The sequence below is a fragment of the Pelophylax lessonae genome, assembly GCF_965119305.1.
Source record: "Pelophylax lessonae genome assembly, chromosome: 10".
Taxonomy (NCBI): domain Eukaryota; kingdom Metazoa; phylum Chordata; class Amphibia; order Anura; family Ranidae; genus Pelophylax; species Pelophylax lessonae.
Window position 1 is genome coordinate 162,998,835 of NC_138777.1, and position 17,845 is coordinate 163,016,679.

Below are 17,845 nucleotides of genomic sequence, written 5' to 3' on the forward strand. Positions count from 1 at the left end.
AAGGAATAACCGTGGCTTTATTCAATCTAGCAATTGGTGAATCCACCACAGGTGGTTCTGTCCATTTCTTAATGAGGGTTTCCTCAACGGATAACGCCAGTTAATGCGTTTAGAAATAGCAGAGGTGCGTTTTGGCAGACTCCATTCCTCTTTGATTGGATTGCCAAAAACATTTGGGCAATGGAAAAACCTTCGCCATTTCCATGCGTTTTTTAGTCCCAAAAGGGATTTCAGTTTCAGCTATTTCCGACGGAATACCCTGTAATCTTAAGGTTTCTTGAACAGATATAATGAGTGCGTTTACCAACGCTTCCTCTCGGGCTATGGCTGATGCCGAAACATCCTCCTCACTGTCTGAAGAGACAGTACCCGAGACACCAATCCCAGATGAAGTACCTGCAACTGCAGAAATAGGCTCAGAGTCTGAATCCGAAGTTTCAGATAATAAGGGGTTAGGCGGGGGTCGCTTTCTTGCGCCCTGTCAATGACAAGCCACTTCCACCCGGGACACAAAAGTTTTCATAATAGCTGACAATGATTCAACCATCAGTGGGGTGCTGGAGGATCCTGCAGACACCTCGAGGGGATCCGGTGGAGATACATGAGTGGCAGGGTCCATGTTAATTCAGGACACCTCTGCCAGAAAAAACAAAAAACTTTCTTTTTTTTTTTAAATAAAAAAATACCTCTTTTTTTTTTTTTATGTGTCTCCCCCTAGCGCAATAGCGCCCCTCAGAGTACCTGCTTCTCGATCCCCACAGAGAGAGAGAGGGACCCCCAAGGCTCACCACCCGATGCAGAGAAGTTTCCAACCAACTGCAGTCAGCGTCTGTCTTTTACAGACTGGAAAGAGCTGTGTTCGTTTTCCCGGGTAGAAGGACGTGGCTCCGCCCCCTGTGTACGCCTTCCGGCGTTCCCAGATCTCCACAAGGTAGCTGGGCTCATCAAACATGGCCGCCCCCATACAGGAGACAATAGACTCCAAAAACATGGCGGCCGGCGTGACCTGAGGACATACATGCACCTGGTCTACGGCAAAATGGCGGCGGACCGCCGAAATCGTTTTTCCCAGCAAATCCACCTGCATCTCTGCTAAGTGGCGGTTTATCGATCTGCAGGAGGTACACTACAATTAAGGTAGGATTATACCTCCTATGTCTGCTGTAATACTACAGTCTGCTGGGTAGAGTGTTAGCTCTCAAACCAAGTCCACTTCCCACCAAACACATACTGTATTTACAAGGGGGACTTTTAGTGTCAGATATATACTGACCATGTATGGAGGGGCCCATAATTCATACTGCCTCATAACAAGGAAAAAAGGGAACGTTTACTCACCATACCGAACCGACAGGCACCCTCTCTTCATAATGCCCTCTCCACCGGGGTGGGGGGTTGTGGACCACTCCGGACGCCTCGACTCTGTGGTTCCTGGCGTCCAAGCGAGACTTTTAACTCGCAAGGTCAGTCCCTCCAATGGGACTCCGTCGCGGCCGACCCAGCGCGGAGCTCTGGTCTGCACGCGCTCGTAGGCAGAAACCGGGGTGACCACTGGATCTCAACATCCAGCCCGTCGCCCGGCCTGCATACTTACTTGAATGTGTCGCGGCCGACCAAGCGCAATGCAATGGTCTGCGCGCGCTCGTAGGCCGGCTGGGGTGACCACTAGTGTCGCCCAGTCCGGCGTTTTTGCTTGAAGATGTCACAGGAAAAAAAAAACACTGGAGAAAACTACCTAAAAAATATTTTTTCTAAAGAAAAAATCTTGCCAGGACCAAAAAGATCCCAGCAAGGAACTTAGGTCCTTACTCCTGACTAGACAGAAAAAAACTGATTCTCTGTAGCAGACAGGAAGAGGATATACCCTCTGGGACTGCCCCTAGGGTGGAGCCAGAACGTTTTTTTCTTTCTGCCTAGTCCTACTCCTGTAGAGGGCAGCATAACCCAGTTCTTGTGAATCAAGAAGACTACGTCTGTCAATGAGCGACAGAAAAGGAGATCCATAGTGCTTATGTAGTGTTCTTTGTTCCTTTCCAAGCTGTAAAATACCTGTTTCTATGTCCCCCTATATGTGCTGACCACGGTAATCATGGCTGCTGATCCAGGATACCGTGGTCAGTTTACGTGCCTTTGTCATCCGGCTGCGTTCAGAGTCTCTCCTCTCTCCCCCTCCCTCCCTGCCTGTATGTTCCTAGTGTGTGAGGCATCTCTTCCCCGCCGCTATTACATGCGTCTGTAATGTTAGTGATTACAATTACTGGCAGCCCCTCTGTAAAAACAAGATATACTGTGCTGGGTCTGCACGTCAGAGGGGAATCGTTGCCCCTCCTGCTGTAGTCCTCAGATTGGGGAAGGAGAGCGGTGGGTGGTCACGTGACCACACACAACAGGGTTATGAAAGAAGACATTTAGCTGCATGATTAAAATAAAAAAAAATAAGCTGCACGGTAAATCTCGTTATTACAGATGGGCTGCCAGTAATTGTAATCACTAACCTAAGTAATTTAAACGCAAGACATCTCAACAAGTGAAAATGCATTCATTGATTAATTCAACACAGAGTGCATCAATCTGTACAAGGATGTCTCTGTAGAAAAATCAGTGATATTATCACAGAATAGTTTGGCTTTGCACTAGTATGTACTCCCATACTGTCTTTAGATATACTGTACATCATTTTGATATTTGTTTGTGTTTTCTTGACAGCTCTTCCTCACAGGGTTTAATTGACCCGAGGAGGACAGATTTTTCACTTTAATTTATTAATCTCCAATTATAACCTAATAACAGTTTTTGGCATGCATAAAGAAGGGGATGTATTCCAGAGATAAAACTATAATCCTACTACTTTATAAAACTCTGGTCCGACCACATCTGGAGTATTCTGTCCAGTTCTGGTCGCCAGTCCTCAGGAGGGATGTATTGGAGCTTGAGAGAGTACAGAGAAGGGCAACAAAACTTATTAGGGGATTAGAGGACCTTCATTACGAAGAGCGTTTAGAAGCACTAGATTTATTCTCCCTGGAGAAGAGACATGATAGCAATTTACAAATACCTCAACAGTGATCAGAGCATAGAAAAATAAAAAGTCGCAAGGAATGCATGAGGACACAAGGTCATACAATGCGTTTAGAGGAGAAGAGATTTAACCTCAGGCAACGCAGGGGGTTCTTTACTGTAAGGGCTACAAGACTGTGGAATTCCCTGCCACAAATGGTAGTAACTGCAGGGAGTATGGCTACTTTTAAAAGACTCTTGGACGTACATCTCAAGGATCGAAACATTCAGGGGTATGAGAAATGAATAAGTCCACACACACCTACACAGGTTGAACTGGATGGACTATTGTTTTTATTCAACCTCACCTACTATGTAACTATATGTAACAGTCTTTATTCCTCGAGCCACAAATGAATACATTGTATAATTTAATTAATAGCTGCTCTCTTTTATTTTCCAGCCAATGCAGTGTTGTGCATTACAGGTTGCAGTAATTATACCATGCAGTTTTATGTATAGATAAGCTTCTTGAAAGCCAAGAGTCACATGGGATAATGACTAACTAGCCATTAGGTGCGGAGACCTATTTCTAGGTAAAGAAAAGGAAGAAAAGGAAGCTGAGAAGCAAATCTTATATTTTTTTCTCCTAGTCCAGTAATATAGTGATTTGAATTTGCCAAGCACTGATTCTCAATAGGAAAATCTCACTCACACACCCTCTTGGACCAATTTATGAGAAAAGCTTGAGCTGTTACCTATAGCAACCAGAATCTTTTTTTTTTTTTTTTAATCTGAAATATGAAACTCTGATCACCTACTGTGCATAACAGCTCCACTTTTTAAAATTAAAAATAACAAGGGAACAAATGTAAGAACATAGTTAAAGCGGAGGTTCCGGCCACATACACATTTTTTTAACTAAAAATACCCCCCTAATCCTAAGCTATCCCCTATTACCCCAACACTAACCCCACATTACAGGTCATTACAGTTATTAAATAAAGATAAATACTTACCTTTAAAATTGATTGCAGAGCGCGGCCATCTCCGATGTGGGCATCTGAAGCCGTGGTGTCCCCCCGCTGTGTCCTTCTTTTGGGTTCCTGGCTACCCAGAATGCCAATGTAGATTGGGATTGGCAATCAGAGTAGCGGCCGGGGCCGTTCCCATTGCATCCTGGGATTGATGACGCTCATCTCCCAGGACGCAATGCAAAGGAGGAAGTGACGTCGGCAGCCGTGTCCGCACAAGGAGGAAGAGGAAGGAAGGTACGTTTATTTTCATTAAAAACAAGGTAAGTAGGTAATAGGTAAATATTAACTATCCATTTCTTTTTCAGGTTTTTTTTTTGCTAACTGATGGTGCAAATTTTCTTTTTTTAGGGTGGAACTCCGCTTTAAATACTTGCAAAGTACCCTTAAAGGAAATCTATGGTCACAGCATGCACTTTCAGTTTATATTACAGGGGTCTTCAAACTATGGCCATCATGCCTAGTCATGTCTGTAAATGTCAGAGTTTTACAATGCCTCATGGGATGAGTAGTTCCGCAACAGCTGGAGAGCCGTAGTTTGAGGATCCCTGGTTTATAACATCAGCATTGTAAAAGCAATGCAAACATAGTTTTAATAGTACCATTCCAATATAAGTTTACTTAAAAATCTCCTTTTATGTTGTGGGTGCTGCCTGTCTGCTGGCAACTCTCAATTCAACTTCCAGGAATCCTTGCAGCTTCTCCTCTGTTGTTTACTCTCAAGGACATATCCCACGGAACATGGCTGCCTGCAAGCAGTGATTCCTGTACTCAACACCTTTGTAGTTCAGAACATGGCCACATTTTTTTGTTTGGGGGGGGGGGGGGGTTAGGTAGGTGCTGTGGTGGGCTACGTCCCCCCCCTCCCCTAGGCAACCTGAACACTTTGTCCATCAGAGGAAGCTGTCTGCATCTCCCAAGGCTAAGTGTCTGTGGCACTCTCATGGAGCCCAGCCAGCACACTCCCCTTCCCTGCAGGGACAGGAGAGGAGAGAGGGATGATGTCTCCTCCTGCCCCTCTCCTCGTGTCTGCCCTACCCATACTCCAATTCCCAGCCAGTGCTGTGCCTGAGATGTGTGGATTGGAAATTTGAAGCAATTACAGGGTGGCTGCAAGATGGATTCCTCTGCCTGAGCCACCAGACTAGCCTGGGGTGAGTGAGCTGAGCTCTGCACCACGAATGAAGCCTATTTCTCTCCCTCCCCCTTCTCTGTTCATGTCCAGTTAACAAACAGAGACAACTTTAGTTATATTGGGGGATGGCTGACAATCTGCTAGTTGGATAAACTGATGGGATTTTTACTCACAGGTTTTTGATTTCTCTGTTTCAACCCCTTCTTTCCCAGCCCTAGCATCCCTTAAGTGGCTTGTTTACATGTGCTTTGGTCTCTAAAGAGCGAACTGCATTCAGATTGCTCTTCTATATTCACATGCCCCTCCGCACCAGTTTAAGCAATTCACTAATTGGCTGGCTCTGCAATTTTGCATGAACAGTTCAGAGCCAGAAGCAAGGGATTTTTTTGTTTAAAGCCTTTTCACACTAGCCACCCACCAGTGGTGAAGGTATGTGTAAGGGGGGCACTCTGCCAGACTCTGATGTAAGGTGGTGACCCTCTGGGAACATTGGTGTAAAGGGGGACTCTGATGTCAGGGGGAATGCCAGGGACTTGAACAAAAAAAGAAAATGGCTACATTCTCACATCCCCACATTTGACCCTGCCCTGCTAACTGTACTCTGCACTACCAATTCCTGTTTCTGTATACTATCCTGCTGACCTCCCATCCCCCTGCCCCAGTGACATTTTACTGCATCCCCACATCAGACCGGCTACATCCAGCCCTGGTTCAGAAAGCAGGCTCTGTGAAATGTGTGACAGAGCAGTGCCTACTCACTGGGCATAGTGAATACAGGTCACAGAATTCAAGGCAGTAAGGCCTCATACGCGTCAAATTTTCTTAGAACCCTTTTCTCCTGGCAGCAGCATTTTGACAGAAAAAAAGCCCGATGCTTGTATAAATGTCTAACACTTTTACAAGCATGTAGGCGTGTTTACAGGCATCAAGCACCTGGGCCCCGATTCATTTAATTGGCCATATTAATAATTTATTCTGTCCACCCAAATGAATTAACGCTTACTGCTCAAGCGCTTAGCGTGCCTAATGTTAGCATGCATTTAGACGCATTTACAAGCATCAAACCTTTTTTCTGCCAAAACTCTGCTGCTCCTGGACGCACTGGCAGTGTTTTTTTTATTTTGCCTCTAAAAGGCCCTGCCACAAAATGCTACTAAAAGCCTATGTGAGCATGGACACATAGGCTAACATGCAGGGGGGTTTAGAAGCAGAAAAAAAAAAAAAAAAAACAACTGACATCCCTGGAGGCAGCTGCAAAAACATCCAGTCTGCATGAGGCTTTAATCACTTTAAGGGCTCTTTCACACGGGCGGTCCGTGTGAGAGCTCCGCTGTGGTCCTTTTTTTTTTTCCACGGAGCGGATGACATTTGTGTCATCCGCTCCGTATGTCCGCATATCATCCCATCCGTTTGCGGATGATATGCGGACCTAATGTAAGTCTATGGGGATTGCGGATGTCAGCGGATGACACCGCTGACATCCGATTTTCCTTCCTTTCCGTTTTTTGAACGGAACAAAAATAGGGTTCTGTTCCGTTCCAAAAAACGGAACAGAACTGACAGGAAGAAAATCGGATGTCAGCGGATGGTATTCCGCTGACATCCGCAATGCCATAGACATATGCTACACATTATGTCCGCAAATCATCCGCAAACAGATGGGATGATTTGCAGACAAGCGGACCGCCCGTGTGAAAGAGCCCTAAGACTGGAAGGATTTGCCCCCTTCCTTACCAGGCCCTATTTTGCAATTCGGCACTGCGTTATCTTAACGGAAACTTGCGCGGACATGCGATGCTGTACCCAAACAAAATTTATATCCTTTTTTCCCCATAAATAGAGCTTTCTTTTGGTTTTATTTGATCAGCTGTGCAATTTTTATTTTTTGGGCTATAAACAAAAAAAGAGCAACAATTTTGAAAAAAAAAAAAATAAATAAATATTTTTTACATTCTGCTATATGACATTCTCAAAAAAACAATAATTTAAAAATCTAAATTTAACATTTTAGGCCAATTTGTTTCCTGCTACATATTTTTGGTAGAAAAAAAAAAATCGCAATAAGCGTATTTTGATTGGTTTGCGCAAAAGTTATCGCGTCTACTAACTACGGGAAAGATTTATGTCAATTTTATTTATTTATTTTTTTTTTACTAGTAATGGCGGCGATCTGCGATTTTTTGCAGGACTGCGACATTGCGGTGGACAGATTAGACCCCTAACTGACATTTTTGACACTTTTGGGGGTACCAGTGACATTACTACAGTAATCAGTGCTAAAAATATGCAGTGTTACTGTAATAATGAAACTGGCAGGGAAGTGGTTAACCCTATGGGTGATCAAGGGGTTAAGTGTGAGCCTAGGGGAGTGATTCTAAGTGTAGGGGGCGTGGTTTGTGAAATGATCACAGAGACATGCGATCATATATAGCAGGATCACAGGCGCTCTGTGATCATCCCAGGTAGAAGGACGGTCGGCTGTGTTTACAACAGCCGACCGTCCTCTCTCAGCAGGGAACGATCGCGGTGTCAGGCGGCAATCGGAGCCGCCTGACACCCGCATTGGCTTCCCCTCTGACGATCGGGGGCGAGAGCAAGCCGCCGGCGGCGCGTGCTTGCCCCCTAGCTGCCCTCAGGCGAGCGATGTAGACATACGTTGTTTTGCCTGTAGGAGTCACCCTGCTGCAGTAAATATAATGTAAGCGGTCCGGAAGTGGTTAATGTGTGGGGATCTTTATAAAGTAAGTTTACAACTGTCAAGATCGTTCAGAATAAGGGTCCTTTCAGTTTTTTCCTCCGCTCAGTGACTTTTTTTTTTTTTTTTTTTTAAAAGGACACGGATGCACTTTTGGAGGGTCCGTTCCGTTTGTCCGTTTATCATCCCATCCGTTTGCGGATGATAAATGGAGATAATGTATGTCAAAGGGATTGTTGATGTCAGCAGATGAAACTGCTGACATCCGTTTTTAAACGGAAGAAAAATAGGGTTCTCTTCCGTTCCAAAAAAACGGAACTGAACGGAAAGGACGCAAATCGGATGTCAGCGGATGGTCATCCCCTGACATCCGCAATCCCATTGACATACATTATGTCCGTTTTTCATCTGCAAACGGATGGGATGATAAACGGACATATGGACCGCCCTTGTGAAAGGACCCTAATAGGAGTAAACTGGAAATGTTTAAAAAACAAATGTATTAATATAAGAGTTTAGGTTTTGACCATAGATATACTTTAAGATTACTGGAGGCACAACGACTTGTCAATACCCTCCACTTATTTAGAATAGAGTGATTTTCTGAGTGACAACCCTTCAGAAACAAATGGTCTATTTTAAGATAACTTTATTTAAAAAAAGGTAGGAACAGAATCAATATAGGTTCTATATTTACATATATACATACACTTTAACAGGTACATTAATAAGACACAGATATTAAAGAGTGCCATATCCTATTCTGAGATGTAAAGTAAACCAGTTGTAAGAAAAATACGTGGGCTGCCATTGCTAAACTCTCATAAAAATGCTAGTTTTTTGTCTGTCATGCTGATCCAATCTAAGCTCCTTGCTTTTAAGCTGCTGGCTGAAACAAAGTCTTGACTATGCATGCTCCATGTTTATTCTAGGTTGGTGACTAGGAGAGTGCTAAAATCAGGGACAGCCAAGCACATAGCATTTTCATTAACAAGTTAGCACTGGCAGCTTATATGCATCTCTTAGTACAGGTCATCTGCCATGTGATCGATGGAAGTCTACTTGAGTTTACAGCCATGAGCATGTTCCAGTGTACATTAGTTGTGGTACATTTTCATAAGACAGCTTCGTAAAGTTCCCATATATCTCTCCCAGAGAGCTTGCTGCCTGAGGAAAAAGAACAGAACAAATAAAAGACTTTAAATAGACATATTTTTTCAATGCAAACACCGATTATATATATCCCATACTGTCATACTGTGAGTAAAAATGTATGACAGAGCTGAAAAGGTTTTCTTTTCCAAAATGTAATTTGACATCATACTGGCGCTTAGTCATGTGACCAAAGCCAATGCATTGATCACCTGGTCTCATGTAGCACCTCAGAACTGGTGTCAGAAAACTATTCAGGCAGAACAGGTCAGTCGGGATTTCAGATGCAACCTTCTAATATCAGTCCCTCAAGATTCTCTGCAACTGCCAGGGGCATCATCTTGGCCTAGTCCCAAATCATGTACTTAAAAATGGCACCTCGACAAACCCCGGGCGCCAGGTCGCATTTGCAACTAGAATTAGCGACCTGGTGCCTGGGGTGCCCTGCAGGAGGTGTCCTGTCTTTTTTGCGCCCCACCTCCTCCCCGAGTGCACGGACTTCCGCGCCGTCCAAAAATTGAGGCCCTGGCTTTTCGGCCTTCTTCTGTGAGTGAGAGAGGCTTCCAATGGGGAACTGGCGCCCTCTTGTGGTGGCCGGGAGTAATGACTTTCCACTGCCTGTTCTCAATGCAATGAGAGGAAAGTTTTGCAGGCTTCATCTCCCTATCCAGTTACCTTTGCTTAAAGGTAAGTGGACAGGGAGTGTGGTTATTATTAATTTATTTTTTAAATTAAAAAAAAAAAAAAAAATAATTTTTTTCTTTTTTTTTTAAATTATTAAAAAAAATTATTTTTCTTTTTTTTTTCAATTATTGTTATGAAAAAAAAATTATATATTTATATACATATATATTTTTTTTTCTTTCCCCTCATCGCCATGCCACAGCCAAAGGCCCCTTTCACACGGGCTGTCTGATCAGGTCCGCCTGTCAGTTTTTCAGGCAGACCTGATCGGACCCTTCATTCTCCTCTATGGAGCAGTAATCTGCCGCCATCTGATCCTGTCCGCCAAAAACAGACGGATGTTTGTTCTATTTTCTATCCATCCCGACCGTGGATCGGATCAGATGGCAGCGGATGGAAAGAGACAGTCTGTTTCCATCCAATTGCGCTATAGAGGAGAGTGGGGTTCTAGTCGTAGTTATGTGTAAATTTAGTATCCGTTTTATTAACTAAAGCTGGCTCCTAACTTTTTTAGCTGGCTCCTAGATTTCAGGCAAATTTGTCAAGCCCTGAACTAACCACATGCCGGCATTTATTTTCTGTCCTTCCTAATATAACATGACACCTGGCATGCAATTGGTGTGCAGAGCAACATCTGCACTTCCAAATCCTCCATTGTCTACTATTTGCATTTTAAAATAGAAACCTACTGATCATAATAATAAACCGATAGGCATGAAAAAAAGCTCAGCACAATTTGCTGCTGCCAAGTGATCCATGGCACAGATCAGGTGTATTGAGCCAAGTGTCTCAACAAAGTATAGGCTTCACAGAGAGTCAAGTTAAAACATTGCATACTTCAGCATCTGCAAGTGCTGTGACGTATCGCTACTCATTACACACTAGATGGATCCTGGACACTGTTAGTGGAGCATGCAGTAAATACAGACATGGTTCATAAGCTTTAGATACAAGTTACAGGCCGCAGGCTAACAAAGGTTTAATAATCTGCAGAGGCAGGTAGATTTTAATACTGCATTTGTCTACAGATATGGTCACAGGCATCAGAGAATGGAGCAAAAAACAGCCGTCCCAGGTGTCAGTCATCTAATGTTTACTGACCATGAATAACAATGCCTTTTATTATTTATGAACATAAATTGAACCACTTAAGGGCCAAGCCTATTACTGACACATGTTATTTACAGGGTAAAATCAGTATTTTTTTGCTAGAAAATTGCTTAGAATCCCCAGAAATGAAATATATATATATACACACACACACACACACTTCAATACAGGGCACTTTCCTCCCTTCCTGCCCAGGCCAATTTTCCCCTTTTAGCGCTGTTGCATTTTGAATGACAATTGCGCGATCATGCAACACTGTACCTACACCAAATTTATGTCATTTTCCCCCCACAAATAGAGATTTCTTTTGGTGGTATTTGATCACCTCTGGGTTTTTTCCTTTTTGCTAAACAAATAAAAAAATACTGAAAAGTTTGAAAAAAAAAAAAGTTGTTTATGTTATACAATTTTGTAAATAAATATGTTTTTTCCTGCACTGATGAGCACTGATGAGACTGCACTGACAGGCACTGATGAAGAGGCACTGATGGGGTGGCACTGATATGTGGCACTGTTAGGTAGCACAGATATGCAGCATTGGTGGGCACTGATAGGCGGCACTGATAGGCACTGATAGGCGGCATTGATGGGCACTGATAGGTGGCACTGACGGGCACTGATAGGTGGCACTGACGGGCACTGATGGGCGGCACTGATAGGCGGCACTGGTGGGCAATGGGCACTGGTGGGCGACACTGAAAGATGGCAATGATGGGTACTTGTGGGCAGCACTGATAGGGAGGGCACTGGCGGGCAGCACTGATGGGGAGGGCAATGGGGGGCTCCCTGAGCCCTGATTGCCATCCCTGGTGGCCATAGTGGGCATCCCTGGGGTCATAGTGGGTATGCCTGGGGTCATAGTGGGCATCCCTGGTGGTTCTAGTGGCATCTCCCCCCCCCCACCCCCCCCCCAAGGGTCTGCACTGGTAATCAATGATCGGCGCTCCTTTACTCGTGCCTGTCAGGCACGAACTAAGTAAAGCCGATCAACGGCTGTTTCTGTTTACTATGCGACCAGCCGTGATTGGACACGGCTGGTCACATGGTAAAGAGCTACGTCAGTAGTCTCTTTACCGAGATCGGAGATGCATCACCGATCGCCGCTCTGTGTCCGGTCAGGATAAGACGTCCGGTCAGGATAATACAACCACATTCCCACCGTCAATCTGTTATAGGGCGGGTGGGAAGTGGATATATATAATTTTTTTTTTTTTTAGCAAAGACTCAACACGGTAATTGCACAGCAGTTTCTTAAACGCAATTCTTTTGGAAAAAATACACTTCACTGAACTAAAAAAGAAAAAAAAAAAAAAGTAAAAGTTAGCCCAATTTTTTTTGTTTATTGTGAAAGATGAGGTCACGTTGAGTAAATAGATACCTAGCATGTTACAGTAAAATTGCGCACACTCATGGAAAAGCGACAAACTACGATACTTCGAAATTTCTATAGGCGACGCTTTAAATATTTTTTTTTTTTCAAATATTTTATTTAAAAGGAGAAACGATAGGCAAGACAGCCATAATGCACACGTCAATAAAGTACAACAACAAACAGTACTGAGACATGAACTGAAGGGAAAAAGGGAAGAGGAGGGGAAACCCCCCGCATGGACTACCCCACCGGTGGCATCAGGCCAAGAATTAGTCACACATCAGTGATTTACCCTTGTCAGAAAGTATAAAGACGTTCCATAACCCCAGCGCTTTAAATATTTTTAACGGTTACCAGTTTAGAATTACAGAGGAGGTCTTTTGCCAGATACATTGCTCTCGCTCTGCGATCGCGGCGATACCTCACGTGTGATTTGATCACCATTTACATTTGCTGCCACGACTTACGTATGCATTTTCTTTGGTGTGTGAGCATACAGGATTGGGGGAGAGTTAAACGTTTTTTTCCCCCATTTATTTTATTTTTTATATTTTTCACTGTTCCTTTAAAAAAAAAAAAAAAAATAATAAAAATCAAATTAAAAAAATCTGATCACTCTTTATGGAGGTATCTGGGGTCAAAAAGACCCCAAATTCCTCCTTTGCATTTAATAGTTTTCGAAACACCAAAATCTGCAATTTTGACGTTGCTTCTGGGTTACTTCATCGGAGACCCGATCGAAGCCGAATACGGCTTCGTTCGGGACTCTGACCTGCTCTGTGCAGTGGTTTTGCCTAGAGCAGCCCGGATCCTCCTCTTCTCAGGTCCTCCAGCGACGCTCCAAGCCCCTCCCTCCTGCTGAGTGCCCCCCACAGCAGGGGACCAGAGCAGAAGCGCTCATGAGCCACTGCTCTGCGTGTCCATTCACACACACAGCCGCGGCTCGAGAATCCCTGGAGAGCCGAGGTTGTGCACATTGCTGAATTGAATCAAGATACCTGATTGGATAGGGATCAGGTAAGTATTAGGGGGGCTGGGGGGTGCTGCACACAGAAGGCTTTTTACCTTCTTGCATAGAATGCATGAAGGTAAAAAACCTTGAGCCTTTACAGCCATTTTAATGCATTCTCTGCATGAAGGTAAAAAACATTTTATCTCTCCCGGGTCTCACAGGCTTGGCTGAGAGCAGCGGGAGCTACTGGCTCTGCTGCTGTCTGTCAAAACCTGTGATCAGAGAGTGGGGGGGGGGGGGGGGGCAGTGTGTCTGAATAGATGTACACAGCCCACCTCGGAATCGAGCAAGCATGAGTGCCCTTATAGGAAGCGGCTTCCTATGGGGGCACCAGGTGGGGGGGAGGAGCCAGGAGCGCCAATGGAGAACCCCATAAGACGAAGATCCGGGCTGGTCTGTGCAAAACCATTGCACAGAACAGGTGTGTATAACATGTTTGCTATTTTAATGAAATAAAAAAGTCTTTAGTATCACTTTAAATGACAAACCTAGGAGGATGAGATTCAGTGATTTGCATGAGCTGCGTTTTTCACTGAACATTTTCTGGATTTTAGAAAGGTCACATATAAAAAAACAATATATGCAGAGTCATGATGTCTCCATGAACATCTATCTCAATCAGGTAAGGCCGATTAAAAAGAAATATAAAAAAGAAGAAACCAAAGGAAATGTAAAAGTATAATTGTTATGGCAGAACTATCAGGAAGAAAAGACATATGAAGAGAGTTGTGAGGAAAAGGACAGGATGTAACAGTGACAGCAGGGAGACCAATAAAACACTCACTTGAAGGCGTCAAGAGCACGAGCAGATGCTGTGTACTGAGTGAGAAACAGTTGAACATCCGAAAAAGCCCAGTTAGCAGCTTTACAGGGCTCTATAAACTGCATGAAAATAAAAAAGGAAGGAAAAAGGTCTGTTATTTATTACAAAAGGTACAGTTTATAATAAAAACGGGACAAAATCCAATCAGATGTATTATTAATACACAGCACATGCAAACAGTACCGGGAAGGGGAGAAATAATAGAATTTTTGTTTTACCGTAAAATCCTTTCCTCTGATGTTAATTGACAGACACAGCTCCAGAATCTTCCTAACCATTGGGTTATGCTGCCCCATACAGGAGTAGGACACTAGGCAGGAAAAAGTTTTACCACGCCTGTGGGGCAGTCCAAGTGGATATACTCCCACACTCTGCTATAGGCATTGTTTTGTTGCAAGCAGTGTCAGAAGAAAATAACCCAACTCAATAGAGGGGTGGGTACTGTGTCCATCAATGGACATCAGAGAAAAGGATTTTACGGTAAGACAAAAATCCAATTTTCTCTTTCGTTCATTGATGGACACAGCTCCAGAATCTTCTTAACCATTGGGACGTCCCAAAGCAGTGTCAAACATGAGGGGTGAGAAAAAACACAGCAGAAAAAAATCCCCAAAAGGCTAAACCTAGCCAACCAGGTAACATGGAGCTCAACTAGGAACAACTGGAACTCACCTGAAAACAATACACCCTCAAAGAGGACCAGGTCCTCTCAAACAGCAGCCTACAAAACCTTGCGGTCAAAAGCAGCATCCGCAGATGCCAGTACATCTACTTTATAAAGTTTTGTGAAAACGTGCACAGACGACCAGATGACCACCTTGCAAACCTGCATCACTGACGCCTGATGGCGGAAAGCCCAAGAGGCACTAAGCGCCCGTTTAGAAAGCGCCTTAACAGGGAATGGAGGAACCTGACTCTTGATGGAATAGGCCTGCACTACCGTCTGTCTTGTTCATCTAGAAATGGTCACTTGCGAGGTCCATCTGTAAGGACAAACCGTAAGGCTGATTTTCTAAACGATTCGGTTGCTGCAAGGTACGCCCTGACCCACATCCAGAGAGTGCAAGGCAATCCCCCTAGGATGTTTAGACTTAGGACACAGGGAAGGCAACACAATCTCTTCATTCAGATGGAAACCAGGAATAACCTTAGGAAGGAAAGACTGACAAGGGGCAAAGCACTTTATCTCTGTGAGCCACCAGGTAAGATGAACGACAAGACAATGCCGCCAGCTCAGACACACTGCGTGCAGAAGTATTAGCCACCAGAAGGCTACCTTTCGGGACAATGTAAGCAGAGGAAGCTTGCGAATATTTTTGAAAGGCGGTTACTGGAGAACCGACCACACCAAATTGAGATCCCACGGAGGCAACGGAGACCGAACTGGGGGAGCCAAATGGGGAGAACCCAATGAATAAAGATGCGAACCAAAGAATGCGTAGCCAAAGGATGGGAATCACCGATTTAGACAACCCCCTATGCTTCAGCACCTGGCTTTCAACAGCCAAGTCATTAAAGCCAGCGACTGTAAAGCAGGATGGAAGATTGGCCCTTGGGCCAATAGATCTTCTCTGAGAGGAAGTCTCCAAGAGGCATCAGTGACGGGCTGTACCAGATCGGCATACCAAGACTGGCGAGGCCAGTCTGAAGCCACTAGGATAACGGGATCCCTTCTGCCTCGATCCTTCGCAGAAGACTCGGCAGAAGTTTTAGCAGGGGAAAGGCGTATATCAGATCATACCAGCCCCAAGGAGCTACCAGTGTGTCTGTGGCATAGGCCAGAGGATCCCGAGACCTTGCCTCAATTCTATGTACCTTCCTGTTAAGACGAAAGGCCAACAGGTCCACCGCGGAAGTTCCCCACCAAAGACACAGCTGAACCTTAGAATGTCAGCTACCTCCCAAGCCGCCAGGACACTTCTTGTTCCCTCTTGGTGATTGACATATGCCACGGCCATGGCATTGTCCCATTGAATCCTTACTGGGCACCCCAAAATGCCTCCCCCACCCGGACAGGCTGGCAACCGTGGAGACCACAGTCCAGTACAGGGGAAGGAAGGTTTTGCCCTGTCAAAGCGCCGGAGAGCAAAGCCACCATAGCAGGGATCCTCTCATATCTCGGCTCAACAGGATCAGATTGTCTAGAGACTGTGGATTCTTGTCCCACTTAGCAAGAATATCTCTTTGCAGAGATCTCGAGTGGAACTGTGCAAACAGGACCGCCTCGAAGGTAGACACCATCAGGCACAGCACCCGCATGCAAGTCCTAAAAGATGACCGACTGCTGGACAACAGAAGCCACATTGCATCCTGCAGCTTTTGGAGTTTTTTTCCCCCGGAAGAAACACCCTGGCTGAAGCCGAGTCCGGAGTCAGACCCAGATAGTCCAACCTGGTGGGCGGAACCAGAGATTTTTGGAAGTTCAATATCCAACCAAACTCCTACAGAGTCCGTACAGTAATTTCTAAGGTGTCCTTTAGAGCAGTCAGAGACTCTGGGCCGACTTTCATGCAACATGAGGGCCAAGGATTTCAATATTAAGCCTCAAAAGTTGCATGAAAGCTGTACCTGAACGGTAAACAATTCAACAGTTTTCCATTATCATTGGTCAAAGCCAAAGTCGTATCCAAGTTGCACCCATTGAAGATTGCGTCAAAGTTGCACCAAAGTTGTACTCCAAAGTCAGCGCAACTTTGGAGTCATACAAGTGGAATGGAGCCTTACTGTACATATACTTTACGTTTAGGCCAGCCCCCATTTAAGCCCAAATATTGATAAGATAATCCATAGTAGTGGGGTACCAGAGGCAGAAAAGGAAGGGCCTGAGCACACTTTGAGGGCCTGAAGTTAAGAATTGACAGGTACTTGGACCAAGCCACATACATAAATATATACTGGGCTTCAAAATGTTTGAAGTGTTTTTTTTTTTCACAAAAACTGGATTTTGATTCATTCTTTAAATGTAGTGCTGTAGTAAGGAAATAGAAATCTCACTACTAAGAGTAACAAGAACAGTTCTTTGGGATACTCTGATAGACAAGGTACATTGAACAAAAGTCATTGGTCAGCTCATCAAACTACAGGATCAAAAAGTGTGACACAGACTCGATTACACTAATTGAAGATGAAAATATCAATAGATAATATGAATACTTAAAGAAATGTTATTATGTAGTTGAACTGTGCTGAAGACAAGTGAAATATGCAATTAACCCTACAACTGCTTTCTCCAATACAAGTCACCTCTTGGCACTTCAATCAATAGCCAAAGCTAATCAGTACTTCTGTCTGCACATTTAAAATCATAACTACCTAAACAAAATGGCTACTTGCTGGTTTCAACTCATATCTCAATCCCCAAGTGCCGAGCAACATGATTATTGTTTAAACACAAACTTACAGAAATACACAGTGCATAATCTTCCTCTGAACATGTAAAGTTATGCAAGACAAGTCAGTTACAAAAGTTACAATACATTTTGCACAAGCATCTCAAGACAAATTACACGTTATAAACATCAAAGAGTGAGCTATAAACAGGAGCAAGTGGCAGGAAATGTATTATTACCTTTTCCACAAGATCAATGAAGAAGTCTCTAACATCCTTATTATGAGTGAGGCTGGTTCCAATATTCACCAAAGCTCGAGAGAGAGTCTGTAAAACAAAATGGGGCTAATTTACTGAATAAGGACTAGAGCAGAGCAAAACAGGATTATTCATTTCAAAACCAGTCAAATGTCATTTTATATTTCTGTATGAAATAGAAGAACTAAAAAACTAAAACCAATGTGCACTTGCCAAAAAGTCCTAAGGCACCATTTTTTTTTTGC

At 44.0% G+C, this 17,845-nt stretch overlaps 1 protein-coding gene across 2 annotated transcripts in view; it reads right to left on the minus strand.

The window, feature by feature from the left end:
- Nucleotides 1-8,741: 8,741 nt before the first annotated feature.
- The window catches only part of FIBP (FGF1 intracellular binding protein), a 60,159-nt gene continuing 51,055 nt past the window's right edge, over nucleotides 8,742-17,845 (minus strand). For both annotated transcript variants that reach the window (XM_082269768.1, XM_082269769.1), the window contains exons 9-11: nucleotides 17,583-17,669; nucleotides 13,976-14,073; nucleotides 8,742-9,028 (exon numbers count right to left, since the gene is read on the minus strand). In XM_082269768.1, coding sequence (XP_082125894.1) covers nucleotides 8,959-9,028; nucleotides 13,976-14,073; nucleotides 17,583-17,669 — 255 coding nt within the window. In that variant the 3' untranslated portion in view covers nucleotides 8,742-8,958. The remainder of the gene's footprint in view (nucleotides 9,029-13,975; nucleotides 14,074-17,582; nucleotides 17,670-17,845) is intronic.